The sequence below is a fragment of the Microcaecilia unicolor genome, chromosome 6 (assembly GCF_901765095.1).
Source record: "Microcaecilia unicolor chromosome 6, aMicUni1.1, whole genome shotgun sequence".
Taxonomy (NCBI): domain Eukaryota; kingdom Metazoa; phylum Chordata; class Amphibia; order Gymnophiona; family Siphonopidae; genus Microcaecilia; species Microcaecilia unicolor.
The window spans coordinates 142,159,437-142,182,097 of record NC_044036.1 but is presented as its reverse complement, the minus strand read 5'-3'; the positions used below and the strand labels follow the sequence as shown (position 1 = coordinate 142,182,097).

Genomic DNA, 22,661 nt, shown 5'->3' with positions numbered 1-22,661 from the left:
AGTGCTGGGCAGACTTATATGGTCTGTGCCGGGGCTGGTGGTTGGGCGGCGGGGATAGTGCTGGGCAGACTTATACGGTCTGTGCCAGAGCAGGTGGTGGGTGGCAGGGATAGTGCTGGGCAGACTTATACGGTCTGTGCCAGAGCTGGTGGTTGGGAAGCGGGGTTGGTGGTTGGGAGGCGGGGATAGTGCTGGGCAGACTTATACGGTCTGTGCCAGAGCTGGTGGTTGGGAGGCGGGGTTGGTGGTTGGGAGGCAGGGATAGGGCTGGCCAGACTTATACGGTCTGTGCACTGAAGAGGACAGTACAAATAAAAAAAGTAGCACATATGAATTTATCTTCTTGGGCAGACTGGATGGACCGTGCAGGTCTTTTTCTGCCGTCATCTACTATGTTACTATGTAACACAAGAGGATCAAAACCAGAGATTGATGTAGGGGTGGAGGAGTGGCCTAGTGGTTAGAGTGGTGGACTTTGGTCCAGTGGACTTTGGTCCTGGGGAACTGAGGAACTGGGTTTGATTCCCGGCACAGGCAGCGCCTTGTGACTCTGGGCAAGTCACTTAACCCTCCATTGCCTGCCGCATTGAGCCTGCCATGAGTGGGAAAGCGCAGGGTACAAATGTAACAAAAAAAAAAAAAAAGGGAAGAAGAAAGGGAGCAGGTAGAAACAGAAAATGGAAATGAGAAACTGAAGAAGAATAAGTGGAAAAGAAAGACCTGCCCAACTGGAAAAATAAAGTGAGCATGAAACACAGTTACCTTCTGTTGTAGGGCCATTTGTATGGTAGGAAACGTGACACATTTTGTTCATATGGCTAGACTGACTCCAAGAAAGGTGTGCAAAAACAGAGGCTGGCTCAGGGCATCACAATCTCTTGATCCAACCCTGCTGGGATCTGCTGTGTCAGAATCTTAAATCCAGCCCTGAATCTATTAGAAACATTTTAGACCAGTCTTGCTTGTCAACACTCAGTTCTAAACATTTCATGACTTGTAGGTGTCTAGTTATTATTTGCATGTTACTATGTTTTTTTTTTTAATGACACATCACAGGATGCAACGGAGAGGAGATTCCCAAAACACCCCCAGCTAAAATAATAATAAAAACAATTAAACAGGCCTAGGCTGGCTCAGGGTGTGCCTTCTGATTGAAGTTTATGAAGACAAGCTGTCCCTCACCCGAGAAAATTTTAGATTCGGAGCTCAGCTCTGGGTTCAGGTTCTAGAGCTGCTGAAACTGCCCAGTGCCACAAGTGCCAGTTCTGCGTGTTTGCTGGAGCCACTCCCTGCCCCCAATGCCCGGTACTGAGCAAATACCTTCTCTGTGTCCAGAGAGGGGTATTGAGTTTTGCTGGCACCTGTGCCTACTGCTACTTGTATATAGTAACATAGTAAATGACGGCAGATAAAGACCTGTATGGTCCATCCAGTCTGCCCAACAAGATACTCATTTTACATGGTATGTGATACTTTATACCCGAGTTTGATTTGTCCTTGCCTTTCTCAGGGCACAGACCGTAGAAGTCTGCCCAGCACTCTTCTTGTACTAAGTTCTGAAGCTAACATCGAAGCCCCTTAAATTTACACTCCAGCCCATCCCTTATCTATTCAGTCATGATCAGGGTGTAGACCGTAGAAGTCTGCCCAGCTCCCATTTTGTTTCCAATTACCGGTGTCGCCGCCCAATCAAATTAGAGCCTTTATCCTGCCTGATACTGCTTCACATTTCACTGCATCGTTTGCCTTTTCAGAAGTATTTTGGATATTATTATTATACTAAGGACATGAACAAGTGTGTGTTTTAAGACATAGTCCATACAGTCTCTTTTTTTTGGCTCTAATTCGATCTAAGTGACTACATTGGTCTGGACTTTGGGCATACTACCAATTGAAGCAGTATTGAGAAAAATGCAAATGGTGTGGTTAAAAGTATGAATACGGGCGGAGTGAGTGATTGTGAGCACCTGTTGGGCTCGTATGAAAGGAGTTCTGGGGTAACTTTAGGCATTTTAGGAGAAGTGGGCACATGTATGCATTATAAATAAAAGTATAAAAAAATTAATGTACTTGTAATGAGAGTACTTTATTAATTTGTATTTTAGTAACACTTGTAGTCCAGAAATATAATTTTTACCCCTGTAGTAGTATAATTAAATTTTAACTGCCAGACCCTCGACCATTCTTCTAACGTTTGGAGATCCCTTCTCATTGTTTCTACTCCCTCCAGGGTATCCACTCTTGGTTATTTTCTTGTCATCCGCAAAAAGGCAAACCTATCTTTCCAACCCTTCAGTGATATCTCCCACAAATATATTAAACAAAATAGGCCCCAGCACCGACCCCTGAGGAACTCCACTGCTCACCTTCCTTTCCTCCGAGTGGATTCCATTTAACACCACCCTCTGCCACCTGTCGGTCAACCAGTTTCTTATCCAGTTCACCACTTTCGGTCCTAAGTTCAACCCTTTCAGCTTATTCACGAGTCTTCTGTGGGGGACCGAATCAAAGACTTTGCTGAAATCCAAGTAGATTACATCTAGCGCACGTCCCTCATCCAGTTCTTTGGTCACCCAGTCAAAAAGATCAATAAGATTCGTTTGGCAGAATTTTCCTTTGGTAAAGCCATGTTGCCTCGGGTCCTGTAACCTGTTGTCTTCTAGAAAGTTAACTATCCTTTCTTTCAGCAGCGACTCCATTATTTTTCCTACCACTGACGTGAGACTTACCGGTCTGTAGTTTCCCACTTCTTCCCTGTCTCCACTTTTGTGAAGAGGGGCCACTTCTGCTTGTCTTCAATCTCACGGAACCTCTCCGTCTCTATAGATCTATTAAATAAATCTTTAAGAGGTCCCGCCAGGACCTCCCTGAGCTCCCTCAGTATCCTGGGATGTATCCCATCCGGCCCCATAGCTTTGTCCACCGTTAGATTCTCCAGCTATTTATAAACTCTTTCTTCCGTAAATGGTGCAGTATCCACTCCATTCCCAGACGTTCCCTCGGCAGCCAACCGCGGTCCTTCTCCAGGATTTTCCTCTGTGAACACCGAAGAGAAATAATTGTTTAGCACGTTCGCTTTATCTTCATCACTCTCCACATAGCCATTCTCATTATCTTTCAGTCTCGCAATTCCATCCCTATCTCTTCTCCATTCTCCAATATATCTGAAAATAAGTCTTGTCACCTCTCTTTACATCTTTAGCCATTTTTTCTTCCACGTAGAGAATGACACAGGAATGGGGACGGGGACAGAGCTCACGGGGACGAGATGGGAACGAGGACAGAGCCAGCCAGTGAGGACGGGGACAAACTTTGTCCCCATGTCACTTTCTACTTTGAAGCCTGTTAATGAACTGGATTGATATTTATGCAGACAACAATATATATATTTTTTTTTAAACAAGCAAACATTCTGGCCACAGCTAGCAACATTTGCATGGGGGATCCTGTACATTCTGCTAACAGCACATCTTCTAAGAAGACATCTTCTATTGCAGGAAGAACTGTGGAAGACAGGAGAGCTGGACTGAATCCTGAGATTGTTGACTTTTTATTCATCCACAGATTAAAAAATAATAACAGTGCTTCATAGGGCATATTTCTCCCCTCTAAGGGTTGTATTTTGCACCCCTGGATATTTTAACAGGGTGGATTAAGATTCCTTGGGGTAGTAGAAGTCAGCTGTTGTTGGGGTTGGAAGGGTAGAGGGTGGTGGTAGGATTATTATAGCTGCTTATTGTTTTCTATTTGTAATTTATACACAACAGTTGCACAGCATATTGTTCCTTTTTATACTTTAATGAAAAGATTGAAATATAAAATCATAAGTGTTGGAGGCTTCTGCATACGAGAACAGAGAACAGAGACCAGGAGATAGGGCCAGCACGGGAAGGGGATGGAAACAGGGCCTGTGGGGATGGCATGGGGACGGAGCAGGGATTGTCCCCCACCATGTCATTCTCTGCTGTGCCTCAGACGTGACTCCTCACCTTTCTGTCTATCTGCCTGTGGTGAGCCTCTTCCTTCCCTCCCTGCCTGCCAGGAAATAGTGTCAAGAGGGCGGGGGCGAGCTGGCAGGGAGGTGCTGGTGGGTGGGTGTGAAAGAGCGGTGGAGGCGGCAGCAGCAGGTGACCGGGAAGGACTGTAGTGCAGCCCAGCTCCCGTTCCCACCGAGGGCAACCAGACGCTGGCAAGGGGGGCATGAGACGCAGGGGCTGCCCCGAGACATGTGCGGGCTCCGGTGAGACACCCTCTGCCCATGGGGCTGGCTGCTGCCCCCCTCCTCCTGCTCCTCTTCCCCTTCTTCTCCAGCTACACGGTGGCGGCTGGGACTCAACTGCAGCCGCCCGTCGTCCGGAAACGACTGACGGCCAACTTCGTAAGTGGGGGCTGGGGGGGTGCGCCTTACACTTCACAACCTTTTTCACGAGTGTAGCACTTAGCACCGTGCGATGCGCACGTTTGGAGTTTGTGACCGAGCCCCAGGTTTCTTTCTAGGTCACATTTGAATTTATGGGAGGTGAAGGAGCCGAGCAGATCTTTAGGACTCTGGGCTGTCTCTAATCTAGACTCTCCGATATTGACACCCAGAACCAAGATGGGGCGTTAAATGAATTATGGACCAACAGTGTAAACGGATTTCTGGCTGGTGGAATCTTTGCTGCATTGGACGGAGTAACATTGCTCGGAGAGTTTAAGGCCCCGTCAAGATTTTGCCACCTGCAAGTCGTAATTCTGAGCTTTAATTAGTTTTTATTTCCGCGGTCCTAGAAAACATGGTGGTAAAATTAATAAACATTAAATTAAAAAAAAGAAAGAAAACATGGTGGCGTTACAACAAAGTGATTAAATAACTATCAATGGGGCTCAGGACTGGGTGGTTTGCAAGACCTGTAAACGTATCTGAGATTTGTTCGGCAGATAAAGGCCAACCTGGCGCATCCAATCTGCCCAGTAAAGTGGATGAGTTGTACCTGTTCTGTTGCTTCGTTATGCATTTACCGTAAAAACCCAAAGTGTGGGGCGGTGTCTTGCAGCCCAAACCACTTTTCCGAATAGATCGGATGGGTCACGGCATTTTCTTTTTCTCCTGAGTAAGTAATAACCCACTTTCCTTATTTGCTGTTAGTGAAATAGTTACACACTGAAAGGTGGGTTTTACTTCTGCAGGGTCCTGTTGATTCCTAAATACCGCACGGTCGTTTCATCTTTATGCAGAACGATTGAAACGTGTATATTTTACACCCGATGTAAAACCCCAGCGAGGCAACTAAAATAAACTTTCAAAATTACTAAATAAGTATCAAAGAGTAGAGATTGGAGATGCTACGATAGCTCTGTGTATGTTAACTCCGATGTGACCTTTAATGGTTATGTGGTTGAGGTGTTAAGATCTATGAAGCAGATGTTATCCACCCGAGGTCTGGCTTTTGCTTTGCTTTTATCTGTTCTGCACGGTTTTGGTTAGGTGCTATTTTCTTTACAGCAATTAACAGGGAATGTGAGACTGTTCGCTCCTTTTGAGGTAATAATTATGTGTATTCACTCCATCACACTAGCTTCAAATGACCACTAATATTCGCTGCAGCTGTGGCAGTAGAACTAGAGAACATGAGTTGAGGTTGAAGGGGGGGGGAGGCAGACTCAGGGGAACATGCCAGGAAGGTTTTTTTTTTCCATGGAGAGGGTGGTGGATGCTCGGAATGCCCTCCCGTGAGAGGCAGTGCATATGAAAACAGTAACGGAATTCAAAAATGCGTGGGATAAACACCAAGGAATCCTGTTCAGAAGAAATGGATCCATAGAAGCTTGGCTGAGATTGGGTGGCAACAGCAGTAATTGGGAAGCAAAGCTAGTGCTGGGCAGACTTCTATAGTCTGTGCCCTGAAAATGTCAAGGACAAATCAAGGTCAGGTGTACATATAAAGTAACACATACAATGAATTTATCTTGTTGGGCAGACTGGATGGACCATACAGGTCTTTTATCTGCCATCATCTACTATGAATCTACTATGACTATAAGATCACTATTCAAAGTTAGTCAAGCATTTGCCAAGTTGAATATAAAGGCCTCAGTTGTGCCGCTTCATGAAAGTAAATTATATCATCAAAATTTCTGCTCCCGGCGGAGTCATCTAACTTTATTACTATGTTTAATTCTTAATAATGTGAGTTTATGCTCTTATGCACTTATCTTTGTTGGCGGCTCAGGGGAATATTGTCCAACATGGCCATGTTTCACAACCGCTTCTTCAAGGACGAACCCCCTATAAAGTCATCAAAACATATTTAGTCATCCCTCCAAAATTAGAACTAACTATACCAAAGCCCCCATCAACTTTCTGAAGCTTTCATACATCACATTTAGCCAGACAACATCACACTATGCATTTAAAGACATAGACTTCAGTTGGAAGATAACAAGGCTACAGCTTCGTTTTATTGGTGGAATACAAAATTTACTTGAGCACTGGACAATATAAAACTCAACCGTAACAAGGTGAACAGCCTGCCATACATAGCTAAGAGGCCTCAGTAAATTTTAAACAAAACCTGAGAAAACCTCTTACCCCACCATACCAGGTAGAGCAAGAACAGGCCTGGATCTCCAGGCCTGAGCTTTTGAGCCTAGTCCTAACATTGACCACTTGGTGAATGTTAAGTCTTCATTCAAAGGACCTCCTTTGATGGTGCTCCTAGCTCAGGTACTGCCCCCCCCCCCCCAACCTGTGACAAAACACAAGGTAAATATGAAAATTAGGGTGGGTCAGGTAAGCAAGATGCCTTCGAGGAGCGGGAAGAATCCTGTTCCCTGGAGGTGCTGCCTTAAACATTTTCTGCCCAGCTCCTCCCAGTAGAAGAAAGGGAAGCATCCGATTGGTTGATGCTTCCCATGACATCCACATTTAAAATTTTCCTCCAATTTTGACATGTCTGACCAAGGCTGGTTGAGCCTTCACCATCCTGGCCAGACCAACAAAACTCCATGCCCCTTTTTTACTCTCCCATGGCCTGGGCGAGCAAGCTGTCATTGGGGCAAAGCACCAGACCAGCCGGTTGCCATTGGTGATGTGTATTCCTGCAATTCATCCACTTTCTTTAATTTCCAGACAATTATGGAGGAGCAACCTAATGGTTAGGGTTTGATTCCACAGCAGGAAATAGTAGAGGCTGACCAAAGACGAATCACTACCGGAGATATGAATCCAACAGACCCGAATAAAAGACCCGACACGGGCCGTGTTTCGACGCACAAGAGTGTCTACATCAGGGGTCAAACAGTAAACTCCAAATCTAGTAGCAGGACCGCAGCCCTGTTCGTGACTAGCGATGCACGCAAATACCTTGGTATTCAAAGCAAGCAGACCAGCTTCTTGCAACGACTGTAGGAACAAAAAAACCCCAAAGGTTTGATTCTCACTGCAGCTCCTTGTGACTCTGTCTGGGCAAAGTCACTTAACCCTCCATCGCCCCTAGTACAAAATAAGTACCTGTATATAATATGTAAAACCGCTTTGATTGTAACCACAGAAGGGCGGTATATCAAGTCACATCCCCTTTCCTCGTCCTTTGCAGTTTCAGTGTGCCTCACATTCTTTATTAGTCCCTATTTATACAGTTTAAGACTTCCTGCTGATATTTGTAGCAGGATCATTATAAAATGATGGCATTAGTGCAGGGGTAACTCTCAAGAGCCATACTTAGGTTTAGTTTACAGGGTATCGGGCATATATTTTTATTTTAATTTAATCTGCCGTCAGGATCAGTCAGTACATAAGTACACAAGTATTGCTACACTGGGACAGACCAAAGGTCCATCAAGCCCAGCATCCTGTTTCCAACAGTGGCCAATCTAGGTCACAAGAACCTGGCAGAAACCCAAAGAGTAGCAACATTCCATGTAGAATTGCAAAGAATAGCAAGATTCTAGAATGCTAAAGAATAACAAGATTCCATGCAGAATTTCAAAGTGTAGCAACATTTCATGTAGAACTGCAAAGAATAGCAAGATTCTAGAATTCTAAAGAATAACAAGATTCCATGCAGAATTTCAAAGAGTAGCAACATTCCATTCAGAATCCCAAGTACATAAGTATTGCCACACTGGGACAGACCAAAGGTCTATCAAGCCCAGTATCCTGTTTCCAACAGTGGCTAATCCAGGTCACAAATACCTGGCAAGATCTCAGAAAAGCTCAATACATTTTATGATGCTTATCCCAGAAGTAAGCAGTGGATTTTCTCAAGTAGGTTGCATCAAAAAAATTATAGCCACGAACAAACATGAAGTACCAATACAAGAGGCATCAGCATTATAACAAACAGATATATAAAACCCAACTACCCATAAATGACAGGAAAGAATCCTCCAACCCAGTGGTTCTCAACCTATCTTCTGTTGTGACACACCGAACAGATAATGTTCAAGTGGGTGACACACTGAATACTACCATTTGCAACTGAATAAAGAAAAAAACCTTATATATCATTTCACTGCTGCTGACAATGATGCAAGAGAAATACAGATGCATTGGTGGTGACGGCAGGGGTGGAGGAGAGGGGTGTTCCATAGGTCTGCAACATTTCCAGTTGGGGCTGATGACAAGAGTAGAAAGTACTTATGGAGATGAATTATTTGACCGCCTGGTTCTCAACTCTCCCCAACAAGGGTGCTGTCTGTCAAATATTTGGTGACACACTGGTCTAGAAGCACCCAGCAATGAAAATACATGATATATATTTGCCTATGTTTCCTCTCTTGGCTGAATATTGAACATTGGAAAATATTGGGTAATTGGATTTTGAACTTGTGAATTTTAACCTGATGAAGATTGATGGTGTTTATCTTTCATGAAGAGTCAGAAACATTTGACAAATACCTTTGAAGGCTCATAGTAGAAAAATCAGTTTGTTTAGACAAATATGTTTAGTTAATATAACAACACAAATATAAACACTATACCCAATTAGCACTTTTTTTTTTCTATACACTGAGTTTATATAGCTCATGCATATTCATTTTGGGTAGCCTGAAAACTCGATCTGTGTTTAGGCCAGCCGAGGGAATTCTCTGCTTCCCTCCGTGCGTGATTTTTGCATGCCTCGTCAAGTTGCAGACTTTAGGTCCATAATTATGGCTCATTATATTTTGACTGAAACTGACACGACCAAAGTTCTGTGGCTTCGTCGCAATGCTGCCATGTAGAAGGTTTCTGGTTCAGTTCCTGGGAGAATGCCATGGTCATCAAGAGTAATTCCTAGTGACTGGATTCACAGCTCACAGTTGGTCCTAGGAGAGACCAGGAGGCATATTTTCAAAGCACTTAACATTCCAAAGTTCCATAGAAACCTACGGAACTTTGGAAGGCTAAGTGCTTTGAAAATATGCCTCCAGAGGTACAGGCTGCCCATTAGAGATAGTAGATGTTTTACTGCTGATTGTGTCTGCTCATTTGAGATATTAGATGTTTTATGGGTGCTCTTGTTTACACTGTAGATAACTTAATCACTGCTGAAAGGAAAACTAAGAAGTAATTAACCACTCTTAAAATATCAGGGGTCATTGTTGATTGGCATTTAACCTTTAAATCTCAGGTATATTATGTAGTCACTAAGGGGTCCTTGTACTATGCTGCAGTGTCCTTGGCACGTGGATTTGCCGTGTACTGAGGCCCCTTTTACCGCAGTAGAGTTTTTGTGAAAACAAGGTAATGGCTGTGAGGTAAGTATATACTTGCCGTACGGCCATTTCCTGAGGGAATCCTTACTGCCTCCGATTTAGGAGGCAGTAGGGACTCCCACATTAATCCGGCAGTTTCCAGGCAGCACATGGCTCTTGAAGACTGAAGTTAGCCACCTCTCTCTTAGTGGTCAAGGACTTGTTTGGAGATGAACATCACTACTAGCCCAATCCCTGCAGGGCCTTCAGGCCAGTGTACACTGAGTTTGCTTTGACAACGGTATTGTTAGGCTCACCATCAGTCTGAAATAAAGGCTCTAATCACGGCCTATGTCAAGCTCAGAGTTTTCATTGAGGACACTCAATATAATACAGCAGCCACATTGTATTGTCTTTGAAGTAACATTTGTTTGGCAGGTTCTGTCACCATTCATAGGATGATGAGGCGTTAGACTGCCTGCCAAGATCAAGGTGTACCAGACAGTGGTCCACAGACCTGATCCTGGATGTTGTACCTTTCAAAGACTTCTTTGTTGGCGATCCTGTCTCGTCACTTTATATTACAAATGGCTTTCAGGGATCATTCATGGAAATGCTTCTTGTGAAATACAAAGAGGCCCAGTGGAAGAGAATAGCACCAAAAAACACAGAAGCCAACTTTTCCGAATGATTGGGGGTGCTGAACCCATCACAATTCTATTCTGTTCTATTTGAGTCTTATATACTGTCCGTTATTCCACAATGGATTCACAGTGGTTAACAAGCAAAGACACTCTTGTACATCAGAGGAATTAGCACATCAGTAGAACAAAAGAACAATATAAACAGAGCTAAATTCTCAAAACAAAGTAACCTATTATTTACTAAAAAAAGTAGTTTACCAAACCCCTATGAAAAGATAGATAGGGATGATGAACCTTTCAATGACACAGGCAATTCATGCCAAATCCGTGCCCCATAAAAAGGGAAAGAACCCTCATAAATTGACTTCAACCTAACATTTTTAAAGACAGGATAACCCAGTTGAAATGTACAAAGAAAACATAAACATCTTCCCAAGGAAGGGATCCCTAGTAGGTCTGTAAGACTGTCCGTGCTTAAACCATTGATTAATTGTCAGACTTGTGAGTTCTTGTACCAAGTAGAGTTCTGCTGAGCCTGGTACTCGGACCAGGTTCTTCTTGGCGGCTGGGCAACCCCGGGTTTCACCTGCGCTGACTGCTGTTCCCCAGAGGTTGAGCCCCTAGGTGCGGGCAGCCTGCAGGACTTACGGGACGGAGCTGGAAGTGGGGTGATGAATGTATCGGCCAGGCAGGCAGCAGGTACAAGTGGCAGTCAGCAGGCCGGCGGCAGGCAGGAGAGTAATCCAGGTACAGGCAAGTCAGTAGGCAGGCAAGAGAATAATCCAGGTACAGGCAAGTCAGTAGGCAGGCAAGAGAATAATCCAGGTACAGGTGAATATCAGTAGGCAGGCAAGAGAGTAATCCAGGTACAGGCGAAAGTCAGTAGGCAGGCAAGAGAGTAATCCAGGTACAGGCGAAAGTCAGTAGGCAGGCAAGAGAGTAATCCAGGTACAGGCGAAAGGCAGGCGGCAGGCAAGAGAGTAATCCAGGTACAGGCGAAAGTCAGTAGGCAGGCAGAAGGGTAATCCAGGTACAGGCAAAGTCAGCAACGAGGGACCAGTAGATAAGAAGCAGACTACAGAATTAGAAACACCTACCAAAGTAGAAGCCGAAGCATGGAGTCCAGGGAGAGCTCAGCTGATAAAGTGTTGGCGTCTGATATCAGCAGGGAGAAGGGGCACAGCCTTGGACAAGAGCAGGGGAAGGAGGAGCCGGAAGACCAATAGGAGAGAAGCAAGGGAAGCCAGGCAGGGGAAGAGCAGACCCAGGTGGGTGGAAGCAAAGCAATCAAGGAGCCTGCAACCACCACTCTCTGAACAAACCCAGAGAGGACTACACACACATGGCTCAGGCAGTGCCAGTCAAGTGTGCGTGTCGACGGAACCCCGCGCAGCCCGAGGACGCCGCTTGCGTTGAGGTAGGGGACATGACATTAATTTCCAGGCTATTTTATACTTGACACGTTGATGTATTAACAACCAGTGACAATCTCTAATGTATGATGGAATTCTATCACTCCTCGGATAAAGTGAAGTCTATGCTCAATATTGGGGGGTTCTCAAGTACCCACAGCACTCACAGAGCTGGCACCTATGCAACTAACACAACGTCCGAGATAAAAAAAGGTTTATTCAACACAGACTGTCTGAAGTGGTCACATTTTGCCTAAACAAGCTTTACACACAACAGTGTAAACTTCTGTCCTGGGTTCAAGAATACTTTTTTCACAACTCCCTTGTCTTTGACAATCTGAGCTAGATTGTGAATGTACCTTGTAACATCTATTGACCTCTAGGGCTCTTCAGCTTGGAGAAAAGGCGGCTGAGGGGAGATATGATAGAGGTCTATAAAATAATGAGTGGAGTTGAAATGGTAGATGTAAAGCATCTGTTAACGCTTTCCAAAAATACTAGGACTAGGGGGCATGCGATGAAGCTACAATGTAGTAAATTTAAAACGAATCGGAGAAAATCTTTCTTCACTCAACGTGTAATTAAACTCTGGAATTTGTTGCCAGAGAATGTGGTAAAGGCGGTTAGCTTAGCGGAGTTTAAAAAAGGTTTGGACGGCTTCCTAAAGGAAAAGTCCATGGACCATTATTAAATGGACTTGGGGAAAATCCACTATTTCTGGGATAAGCAGTATAAAATTTTTTGTACTTTTTTGGGATCTTGCCAGGTATTTGTGATATGGATTGACCACTGTTGGAAACAGGATGCTGGGCTTGATGGACCTTTGGTCTTTCCCAGTATGGCAATACTTATGTACTAATTCAGCCTATTTGGGCAAAACATGTCCATGTTGGATGTTCTGTGTTGAATAAACCTATTTTTTACCTTGGACTTTGTGTTTAGTGGCACTGTTTTCTTGCCTATCAGTGGAATCCAAAGCAGTAGCCTCTCTGTTTGCATTTCACAATAGACATTTCAACTTGTGCATTTCCATGTGTGATCTGACTGAAGCCTGTTCCATCCTATGCCCACAGCATAGCATATACACACAAGTGCTAATTTCACACTTTACGTGTGCAAGGCACGTGTAACCACGGCTGCCCAGTCATAGAATTTCCCTTATTATGGAGAGTCTTATTGTCTTTTGCCCACCTCAGATAGAAACTGATGCAGTCGCCAACCTGGTACTTCATCAAATCAAATCAATTCTTTTATACCGCTAATATCCCCTTTCCAGGGTTCAGTGCGGTTTCCATTCTAGGTGAGACAAAAGCCGATAATGTTAGCGTGAGGTATGAGAACAATTAGAGACCACTGGTGTAATGCATGAGACCAAAAACATTACAGGAAAAGATAATGGATGATACTAGGAGGTAGAAGTCAATGGATTGTTATGAAGCAGTCTTTGAAAACAGAAAGGTTTTTAGCCTCGTCCTGAAGCTAAGATAGCTGTTTTCTGTTCTGATGGCAATAGGTAGAGAGTTCCATATTTTAACTCTTAAGTACAGGAAATAGCTGGAAATAAATAAAGAAAATGACCACTGCCTTCCCCTCTCCACATTTTTTTTAATCACACCATTAAAAAAATATATTTAGGCCAGCCGAGGGAATTCTCTGCTTCCCTCCGTGCGTGATTTTTGCATGCCTCGTCAAGTTGCAGACTTTAGGTCCATAATTATGGCTCATTATATTTTGACTGAAACTGACACGACCAAAGTTCTGTGGCTTCGTGGAAGTGCTGCCATGTAGAAGGTTTCTGGTTCAGTTCCTGGGAGAATGCCATGGTCATCAAGAGTAATTCCTAGTGACTGGATTCAGAGCTCACAGTTGGTTGTAGGAGAGACCAGATGTACAGGCTGCCCATTAGAGATATTAGATGTTTTATAGCTGATCAGTGTTTACACTGTAGATAACTTAATCACTGCTGAAAGGAAAACTAGGAAGTAATTAACCACTCTTAAAATATCAAGGGCCATTGTTGATCGGCATTTAACCTTTGAATCTCAGGTATATTATGTAGTCACTAAGGGGTCCTTGTACTAAGCTGCAGTGTCCTTGGCACGTGGATTTGCCGTGTACTGAGGCCCCGTTTTACCGCAGCGGGGTTTTTGTGAAAACAAGGTAATGGCTGTGAGGTAAGTATATACTTGCCGTACGGCCATTTCCCGAGGGAATCCTTACCGCTTCCGATTTAGGAGGCAGTAGGGGCTCCCACATTAACCCGGCAGTTACCAGGCAGCACCGCCAGGTCAGCCTCTGGCAGAAAAAATTAAAAATTATTACTGGCACACCAGAAATGGGGGGAGGGGGCATTGCTGCTGGTGGGCAGTACCAGATTGGTGCGTGACAAAGTGGTAGTAGCTCTACCAAGCTCCACTAATGCTTTGTAAAAAGGGCCTCTAAACTTTTTAAATTTCTTTGGAAGCTGAAAGGTATTAGACCCTTTTTTCAATTGATAGTTTCAGATTTCTTGTCCAGTCCAGGAGCATAGCCAAATGGCAAATTTAGGGTGGGCCTGAGCCCAAAGAGAGTGGGTCCGAAAACTCATCTCTTCACCACCCTCCTCGTCCCCCCCCCCCCCTTCGGTGCTCTTCTCAGCTCCCTCCGGTTCTCTTCCTCCACCCCCCCAATCAAACCAAAAGAAATACCTGAGCTGGCAGGGATCCTCACGCCCCCGCCAGCCGAAGACCTCCTCCAGCAGAAGGAACACTTACATTCTGTGCAGCTACTGGTAGTGTCTCAGAACCACTGACATGGCCAACCTCTGCTCATACGCGCAAACTGAGCATGTGCAAGGGGTGGGGCAGCAGCGGCTCAGCAACACTGCTGGTTGCCCAGGATGTGCGTTCTTCTGCTGGAAGGAAATTTGCTGGCGGGGCTTGCGGATCCCCGCTAGCCACTCCTATGGAGCACTGATTTTGAGCGGGCCTGACCCCAAAGTGGGTGGGCCGGCCCTCTATAGCTGCACCACTGGTCTAGTCTCTAGTCTGGACCCAATTTGACTACTGCAATTCTGTCTATGTTGGTTGCAAAGAATGTGCCTTAAGGAAACTACAAATTGCCCAAAATACTGCAGCTGGATTTGTCCTGCATATGCCACGCTTTGGAAGGGCTACTTCACTGCTGATACAATTAAAGCCAGGATCGTTTTCAGACTCTGTACCAGATTTTATATGGTACTGCCCCTGATTATATGTTACCCCTTATTAATTTGCCTTCATGCAATGCAACCTTTGGCGTAAAATACTACTGTCGACTCCACATTGAGCCTGCAAATAGGTGGGAAAATGTGGGATACAAATGTAACAAATAAATAAAATTTTCCTACCTGTAAGAGAGTAGTTTATAAGTCAACCTATTCTGCTACTTTTTTCTTACCAAGGTACTAAATGGTGGAATTCCTTACTGAACTATATAAGATCCTAGTATGATTAGTTAGCTGTTTGCATGTTTTTGAAAACTTTTCTTTTCAAAAAATCCCTGTTAAGTGATTCTGATGCCTAATACTTTTTTTTTTAACTCTTCCATTCACTTCTGTGTGCTCTGTTGTCAGATTTTATGTATTTATGGATCTTTCCTTTATTGTTTTGTGTAGGATTATGCATTTTTATCTTATATTTTGCAACACCTCCTTCCTTGTCATCAAGCAGATGAAGCCATTACGTATGGGTTATGTCCATCAACCAGCAGGGGAGATAGAGAACACTCAAACTTTCACAGTGCCCTCTTGGCCAGCTAGCTCCACTGCCTCTTCAGTATTCTCTATCTCCCCTAGCAGGGTGGCTGCAGCTTGTTCGAGCTCCAGAAAAATCTGCCGGGAGGTGGTTCCTGGCTTGCCAGTTGTTAACCGGGGTGTTGGAGGCTATAGCAGCCTCACTTTAAAGCAGGGGCGTATCTGAACTGCGGCGGTAGGGGGGGCCAGGGCCAGAGTGAGGGGGCACATTATAGCCCCCACCCGCCGCCGCCGCCATTGCCGATCCCCCTCCCCCCAGCCACTGCCATTGCCAATCTCCCTCCGCCGTTGCTGTCGCCTACCTTCGCTGGCGGGGGACCCCAACCCCCGCCAGCCGAGGTCCGCGTCCTCCTGCCGCTGCCGGCTGCCTTTAAAAGAATTCCGTCAGCTGGCGGGGGACCCCCAACCCCCGCCAGCCAAGCCGAGGTCCTTTCATTTCTTCCACTAAAGCTGGCGCCGAAAGTTTCTTTTGAGTCTGACGTCGCTGCACGTGCAGCGACGTCAGACTCAAAAGAAACTTTCGGCGCCAGCTTTAGTGGAAGAAATGAAAGGACCTCGGCTTGGCTGGCGGGGGTTGGGGGTCCCCCGCCAGCTGACTGAATTCTTTTAAAGGCAGCCGGCAGCGGCAGGAGGACGCGGACCTCGGCTGGCGGGGGTTGGGGTCCCCCGCCAGCGAAGGTAGGCGAGCAACGGAGGGGGAGGGTTGGCAGCGGTAGGGGGGTCCAGGGCGAAATCTGCGGGGGCCCAGGCCCCTGAGGCCCCACGCAGATACGCCCCTGCTTTAAAGGCACATAGGTTAGCCCTTTCCCTGCCTTACCCATACCTCTGTGGATGTGGACATATTGCCTTGCTTTCCCTGTCCTTACCCACCAACAGTGGATGCAGGCATATAGGTTCGCCCTTTCCCTGCCTTTCCCACTCATCTGAGCCTCCGGAGTCTTCAATACCTCTGCTTTCCTCAAAGCTTAAAAAAAAAAAAAAAAAAGTTGCGTCGCGTTTTTAAACGCAGAGACGCTGGAACAGAGGTTTTTGACCTGATTTTCAGCAGGATCGTAGTTGTACACTAGATCCTTTGAGGTAAGAGTGTTTTCCAACTCCTCCGGGGTGGGCCCACGATCGGGGCGATTTTGGCGCGAAACCGCCATCTTGGATTTTACCGCCGTTTTTCAGCGATGGCTGCGGACAATGTAAAGCGCTGTTCCACTTGTGGCAAGCGCAAATCAGCAGCAGGGCTCTGTAAATCGTGCTGTTCTGGCGTAGGAGCCGGCCCGAGCATGGCGAGCGATGTTTCTTCCCGCTCTGAGCTGGCAGCAGGCGCCATTTTGCTTACACCACATGGCGCGGCCTCCGTGGACACGGAGAGACCTGAGCCGGGTGGGGCACCTCGAGATGAGGTTATTTCAGGAGTGGCTAGCACCGGACAGGATTTGGGTGCCCAGGGTGAGATTTTCTCCCCGGATTTTGTGCTTTTGCTGCATAAAGCATACATGATGAAAAGAGCCCTTCCTCAAGGGTCGCCTGAGGCTCCTCTGATTGCCCCCCCGATGGATTCTGGCCTGGGACTGCCCAGTGAGGCTTTTTTCCCCGGATGCTTGGCCTAAAGATAAGCGCAGAAGGGTTAATTCCCCTTCAGATTGTGGTGCACCTTTTTCCCCCCCGTGGTCGGGGTGTGAGGATTCGGAGAACTCTGACAGACGTTCTTGGTCTGAGGAACCAGAGTCAGGTGCGGATTTACCACAGGATCTGGATGATCCCTCCGCGGTGAGGATTTTCCACCGTGATGTGCTGCCAGCGCTTATTTCAGATACCCTGCAGGCCCTCTCGATTGAAGATCCTGACAGTGGCATGGCCTCCTCGGGTAATCCCAGGATGGCTAGTACCAAGAAAGCTGCTTGGGCCTTCCCTTTGCATGACTCCATCCTAGAGCTTGTTTCGGCTCAGTGGGCTGACCCCGAGGGACCTTTGAGAGTTTCCAGGGCTATGGGGCAGTTATACCCTCTGCGTGAGGGACATATGGCTCGTTTTCAAATGCCTACAGTGGATGCCCTAGTCACTGCGGTGACAAAGAGAACTACCCTCCCTGTTGAAGGAGGTGTTGCCCTGAAGGATGCTCAAGACTGTAGGCTGGAAACAGCATTGAAACGGTCCTTTGAAATTGCAGGTCTCACTGTTCGGGCGTCTGCATGCAGCTGTTATGCTGTTAGAGCCTGCCTAGCTTGGCTGCAACAGGCAGTGGCTCAGCCCGGAGATGGAGCGGAGCCCTTCTTGGATGTGGCTCCGTGGATGGAGGTGGCCTTGTCCTTTCTGGCTGATGCCCTTTATGACCTTGTCAGAGCTTCGGCTAAACAAATGGCAGTAGCAGTGGCGGCTCGCCGTCGTCTGTGGCTACGACACTGGGCAGCGGACATGGCCTCTAAGCAAAGGTTGGTGAAGTTGCCTTTTCAAGGACTTCTCCTATTTGGTGAGGAGTTGGAGAAAATTGTGAAAGGCCTGGGTGATCCAAAACCCCAGCGCTTGCCCGAAGATAGGCAGAGGCCTTCCTCTAAGGGCCAGGCGGTCCACTCCTCGTACAGACCTCGCTTCCGTGAAGCTAGAAGGTACCGCCCGGGGCGTTCTGCTGGGTTCACTTCACGTGCCCGTGGTCAGCAGAGGAACTCCTTTCGCTTGGACAAGCGTTCCGCAGCCGGTGGCTCAAGACCAGGAGTTCAGGGGCTACCCTCTCAATGATGGTGCGCCGGCCCTCTCCTCGATGCCTGTCATCGGAGGACGGCTTTCCCTCTTTGTCGAGGAGTGGGCCAAGATTTCCTCAGATCAGTGGGTTCTGGACCTGATCAGAGATGGATACAGAATAGAATTCAACGCCCCAGTAAGAGACGTGTTTGTGGAGTCCCGATGCGGTTCTGCCGTCAAACGGGCGGCGGGTGGAGGAGACTTTACAAGGTCTGATTCAGTTAGGGGCAGTGACCCCGGTGCCTCCCGCCGAGCAAGGCTGCGGCCGATACTCCATCTACTTTGTGGTGCCGCGAAAAGGTGGGTCCTTTCGCCCTATTCTGGACTTAAAAGAAGTGAACAAGTCCCTGAGAGTGCGGCATTTCCACATGGAATCCCTGCACTCCGTCATTGCGGCAGTACAGCCAGGAGAGTTTCTCATGTCTCTAGACCTGAAAGAAGCTTACTTGCACATACCGATTTGGCCCCCGCACCAGAAGTTTCTGAGGTTTGCGGTGTTGGGAAAACATTTCCAGTTCAGGGCCTTGCCTTTTGGCCTTGCCACAGCTCCCCGAACCTTTTCGAAGGTAATGGTGGTAGTAGCTGCTTTTCTCAGGCGAGAAGGTATCAGGGTTCACCCGTACCTAGACGACTGGCTCATCAGAGCAGACTCTGCAACAGAGAGCTGACAAGCTACAGCCAGAGTGGTCTCAGTACTGCAATCTCTAGGCTGGGTCGTCAATATGGCCAAAAGTCACCTGTCCCCTTCACAATCTCTAGAGTTTTTGGGGGCCAGGTTCGACACAGTCTCGGGCTGTGTGTTCCTACCCGAGCTAAGGCGGTGCAAGCTTCAGAATCAAGTCCGTCTGCTCCTGAGGATGCCCCACCCGCGAGCTTGGGACATTGTCCAGCTGCTGGGATCGATGACAGCCACGATGGAAGTGGTACCCTGGGCGAGAGCGCACCTGAGACCTCTACAGTATTCCCTACTCCGGAGATGGTCTCCTTTTTCTCAGGATTACCAATGCAGACTTACTTGGCTCCCTGCGGCCCGACTCAGCATGGAGTGGTGGCTCTCGGACAGCATGCTGCGGCGAGGAATGCCGCTGACGCTCCCCGTTTGGTGCCTGGTGGTAACAGATGCCAGCCTGAAGGGCTGGGGCGCACACTGCAAGGGGAAGCATGCCCAGGGTCTATGGACACCTGAGGAGTCGGAGTGGTCCATCAACCGCCTAGAGTTGAAAGCGGTGTTTCAGGCGCTTCTGGCCTTTCAAGTGACCCTGGAAGGATTGGCTGTCAGAGTGATGTCGGACAACACGACAACGGTGGCCTATATAAATCGACAAGGCGGAACAAGGTGCAGAGCACTAGCCGTGCATGCCGAACTGATTTGCCACTGGGCCGAGCTGCATCTTCAGTGTCTGTCGGCAGCTCATATTGCCGGTCAGAGCAATGTGCAGGCCGATTATCTGAGCAGGCATCAGATCGATCCAGCAGAATGGAATCTGGCAGACGAAGTATTCCTGCAGATCTGTGCCAAATGGGGCAAGCCCGTGATGGATCTAATGGCGACAAGTGCCAATACCAAAGTCCCGTGCTTCTTCAGCAGACGGAGAGATCCTCGCTCGGCGGGGTTGGATGCCTTGGCTCAACCCTGGCCTCCGGGTCTACTTTATGTGTTTCCCCCATGGCCCTTGATAGGGCGTCTGCTTTTGCGGATTCGGCTGCACCCAGGAGAAGTGGTCCTCATCGCCCCGGATTGGCCAAGGAGACCTTGGTATGCAGACCTCCGACAGATGCTCCTGGAGGCTCCTCTGCCGTTACCTCTGGTACCGAACCTGTTGACTCAGGGACCGGTAGCCATGGAGGACGCCAGCCGCTTTGGTCTTACGGCATGGCTATTGAGAGGGCGCAATTGAGGGATAAAGGTTATTCCAATAAAGTTATTTCCACTCTCCTGCAAGCCCGCAAGCGGTCCACTTCTGTGGCTTATGCCAGGATTTGGTGCCTGTTTGAGTCTTGGTGTGCTTCCAGAGCCATTGCTCCAATGCGGGCTCCTGTCTCGCCGATTCTGGACTTTTTGCAGGAAGGTGTACAAAAAGGCTTGGCCTATAATTCCCTGCGGGTGCAGGTGGCAGCGTTGGCCTCCCTTCGTGGTAAGGTGGAAGGCGTGTCTTTGGCTGCTCACCCAGATGTGGCACGGTTTCTTAGAGGGGTGCTTTGGCTCCGACCTCCAGTGCGAGCACCCTGTCCAGCTTGGAACCTGGGGCTAGTTTTGAAAACCCTGCAGGCATCTCCTTTTGAGCCGCTTCGGCGAGCATCGGAGAAAGATTTGACACTGAAGGCCGTTTTTCTGGTGGCCATTACCTCGGCGAGACGGGTGTCAGAGCTCCAGGCGCTGTCCTGTAGAGACCCATTTCTGCAATTTTCAGAGTCCGGAGTCACGGTTCGGACCGTGCCTTCCTTTATGCCTAAGGTGGTGTCAGCCTTTCACCTAAACCAGCCTATTTTCTTGCCCTCTTTTTCAGAGGAAGAGTTTCCAGAATCTTTTGGGCAGCTGCACCTTTTGGATGTGCGCAGGACTCTGCTGCAGTATCTGCGAGTTACTAACTCTTTCAGGACTTCTGATCATCTGTTTGTTTTGCTATCCGGTTCTCGCAGAGGGTCTCCAGCGTCTAAAGCCACTATTGCCCGCTGGCTCAAAGAAACTATCTTTTCAGCTTATCTGCTGGCCGGCAGGGTTCCGCCTGTAGCCTTTAAGGCACATTCTACTAGAGCGATTTCTTCTTCTTGGGCTGAAACTGGAGCACTCTCTCTTCAAGAGATATGCAGTGCAGCAACATGGGCTTCTAAGCTCTCCTTTGCCCGACATTACAGGCTGTATGTGGCTGCCAGGAGGGATGCGCGTTTTGGTGCACAAGTGCTAGCGTGTGGTGTGGCTTGTTCCCACCCTATCTAGGGATTGCTTTGTTACATCCCATACGTAATGGCTTCATCTGCTTGATGACAAGGAAGGGAAAATTAGGTTCTTACCTTGGTAATTTTCTTTCCTTTAGTCATAGCAGATGAAGCCATGAGCCCTCCCTGTATGATTGTCTGTATGCTGTGAATCTGTTTTTCAGGTTCTGTTCTAATTTCCTGAAGTTCCTTCCTTGGGAGAAGGTTGGAAAACAATCTTCAGGATTCATGTTCAGTTTAAATTTAGGAGGATGTGTTCATTCCCTCCAGCATGTTTTTTTGGAGGATGTGTTGATTCTCTCCAGGAGGCGCGTGTGTTCCCCTCCAGTTCTATAAATAGGAGGATGAGTTCATTCCCTCCAGTGTGTTGGGAGGATGTGTGATTCCCTCCAGGAGGCGCGTGTGTTCCCCTCCACTTATACAATAAGGAGAATGAGTTTATTCCCTCCAGGAGGATGTGCATTCCCTCCTTTATGAGTTCATGCCCTTGTGATGGGCCATCGTTCGCTGTGAGGAAAGCTCTTGTGATTCCCATTGCGGTTTGCCATACTGCTTTGGAAGCTTCAAATACTGAAGAGGCAGTGGAGTTAGCTGGCCAAGAGGGCACTGTGAAAGTTTGAGTGCTCTCTATCTCCCCTGCTGGTTGATGGACATAACCCATACGTAATGGCTTCATCTGCTATGACTAAAGGAAAGAAAATTACCAAGGTAAGAACCTAATTTTCCCTTTTGCTTGTTAGCCACTTTGAACTTGAAATTGTGCAGGAAAAAGTGGGGTATAAATGCCATAAATAAATAAATGATTGCTTAATTCCAGAAGGTGCTCTGGTCCATGCTCCTTGCCCCAGGCTCATCACTGCAGTGACCATATATGTTGGGGGTGAGGGGTCATTTGAGGTAGAAGTCGAAATGAGTGAGCAAAAAAAAAAATAAAGATACATTACTGATATCAACAACATGCTTTTTTTTTTGCAGAATAACGTCAAAATATTTTAAAAAGTCATTCTCATTCTTAACAAAATGCTAGGCATTGTGCCGAGAAGTAAGCAGAGAGTCTGCTGCAATTATCCCTTTTATGAGAAAGTAAAGAAAACGAACAGTTAAATAACGACTAAGGCACTGACCACCTCAGGTTGAATTTAACCTGGATATTCAGTACCAGGTCCAGTCCATCCAGGCGTTGAATATCTGGGTCTTGGCCGGCGGCTGGAAGTTATCAAGGTGCTGGCTGATATGCAGCACTAGTGCCTGTATAACTCTGGGCAAATTAGGACGGACGTTTCTGCGGTCCAGCTTTCCCAGATAGTTATCTGAGCCCTGGCATTAAATATCGGCGGTGCCTGGATCACTTGTAGGTTCACCCTGACTCTGCCCCAGCACTAACTGGAGAGTATTGCAGCGGTTCCAGATTTTCAGCACTCCTAACCGGTTACGTGCTGCTGAAAATACCCTCCAGTGCCCCAGGTGCAAAATAAGTACCTGTATATAATATGTAAACTGCTTTGA

At 47.2% G+C, this 22,661-nt stretch overlaps 1 protein-coding gene across 2 annotated transcripts in view; it reads left to right on the top strand.

Annotated features, from left to right (window-relative positions):
- The first annotated feature begins 4,107 nt into the window (after positions 1-4,107).
- IL17RE (interleukin 17 receptor E) overlaps positions 4,108-22,661 on the top strand; it is a 74,406-nt gene continuing 55,852 nt past the window's right edge. For both annotated transcript variants that reach the window (XM_030208078.1, XM_030208077.1), the window contains exon 1: positions 4,108-4,378. In XM_030208078.1, the coding sequence (XP_030063938.1) occupies positions 4,259-4,378 (120 nt within the window). In that variant the 5' untranslated portion in view covers positions 4,108-4,258. The remainder of the gene's footprint in view (positions 4,379-22,661) is intronic.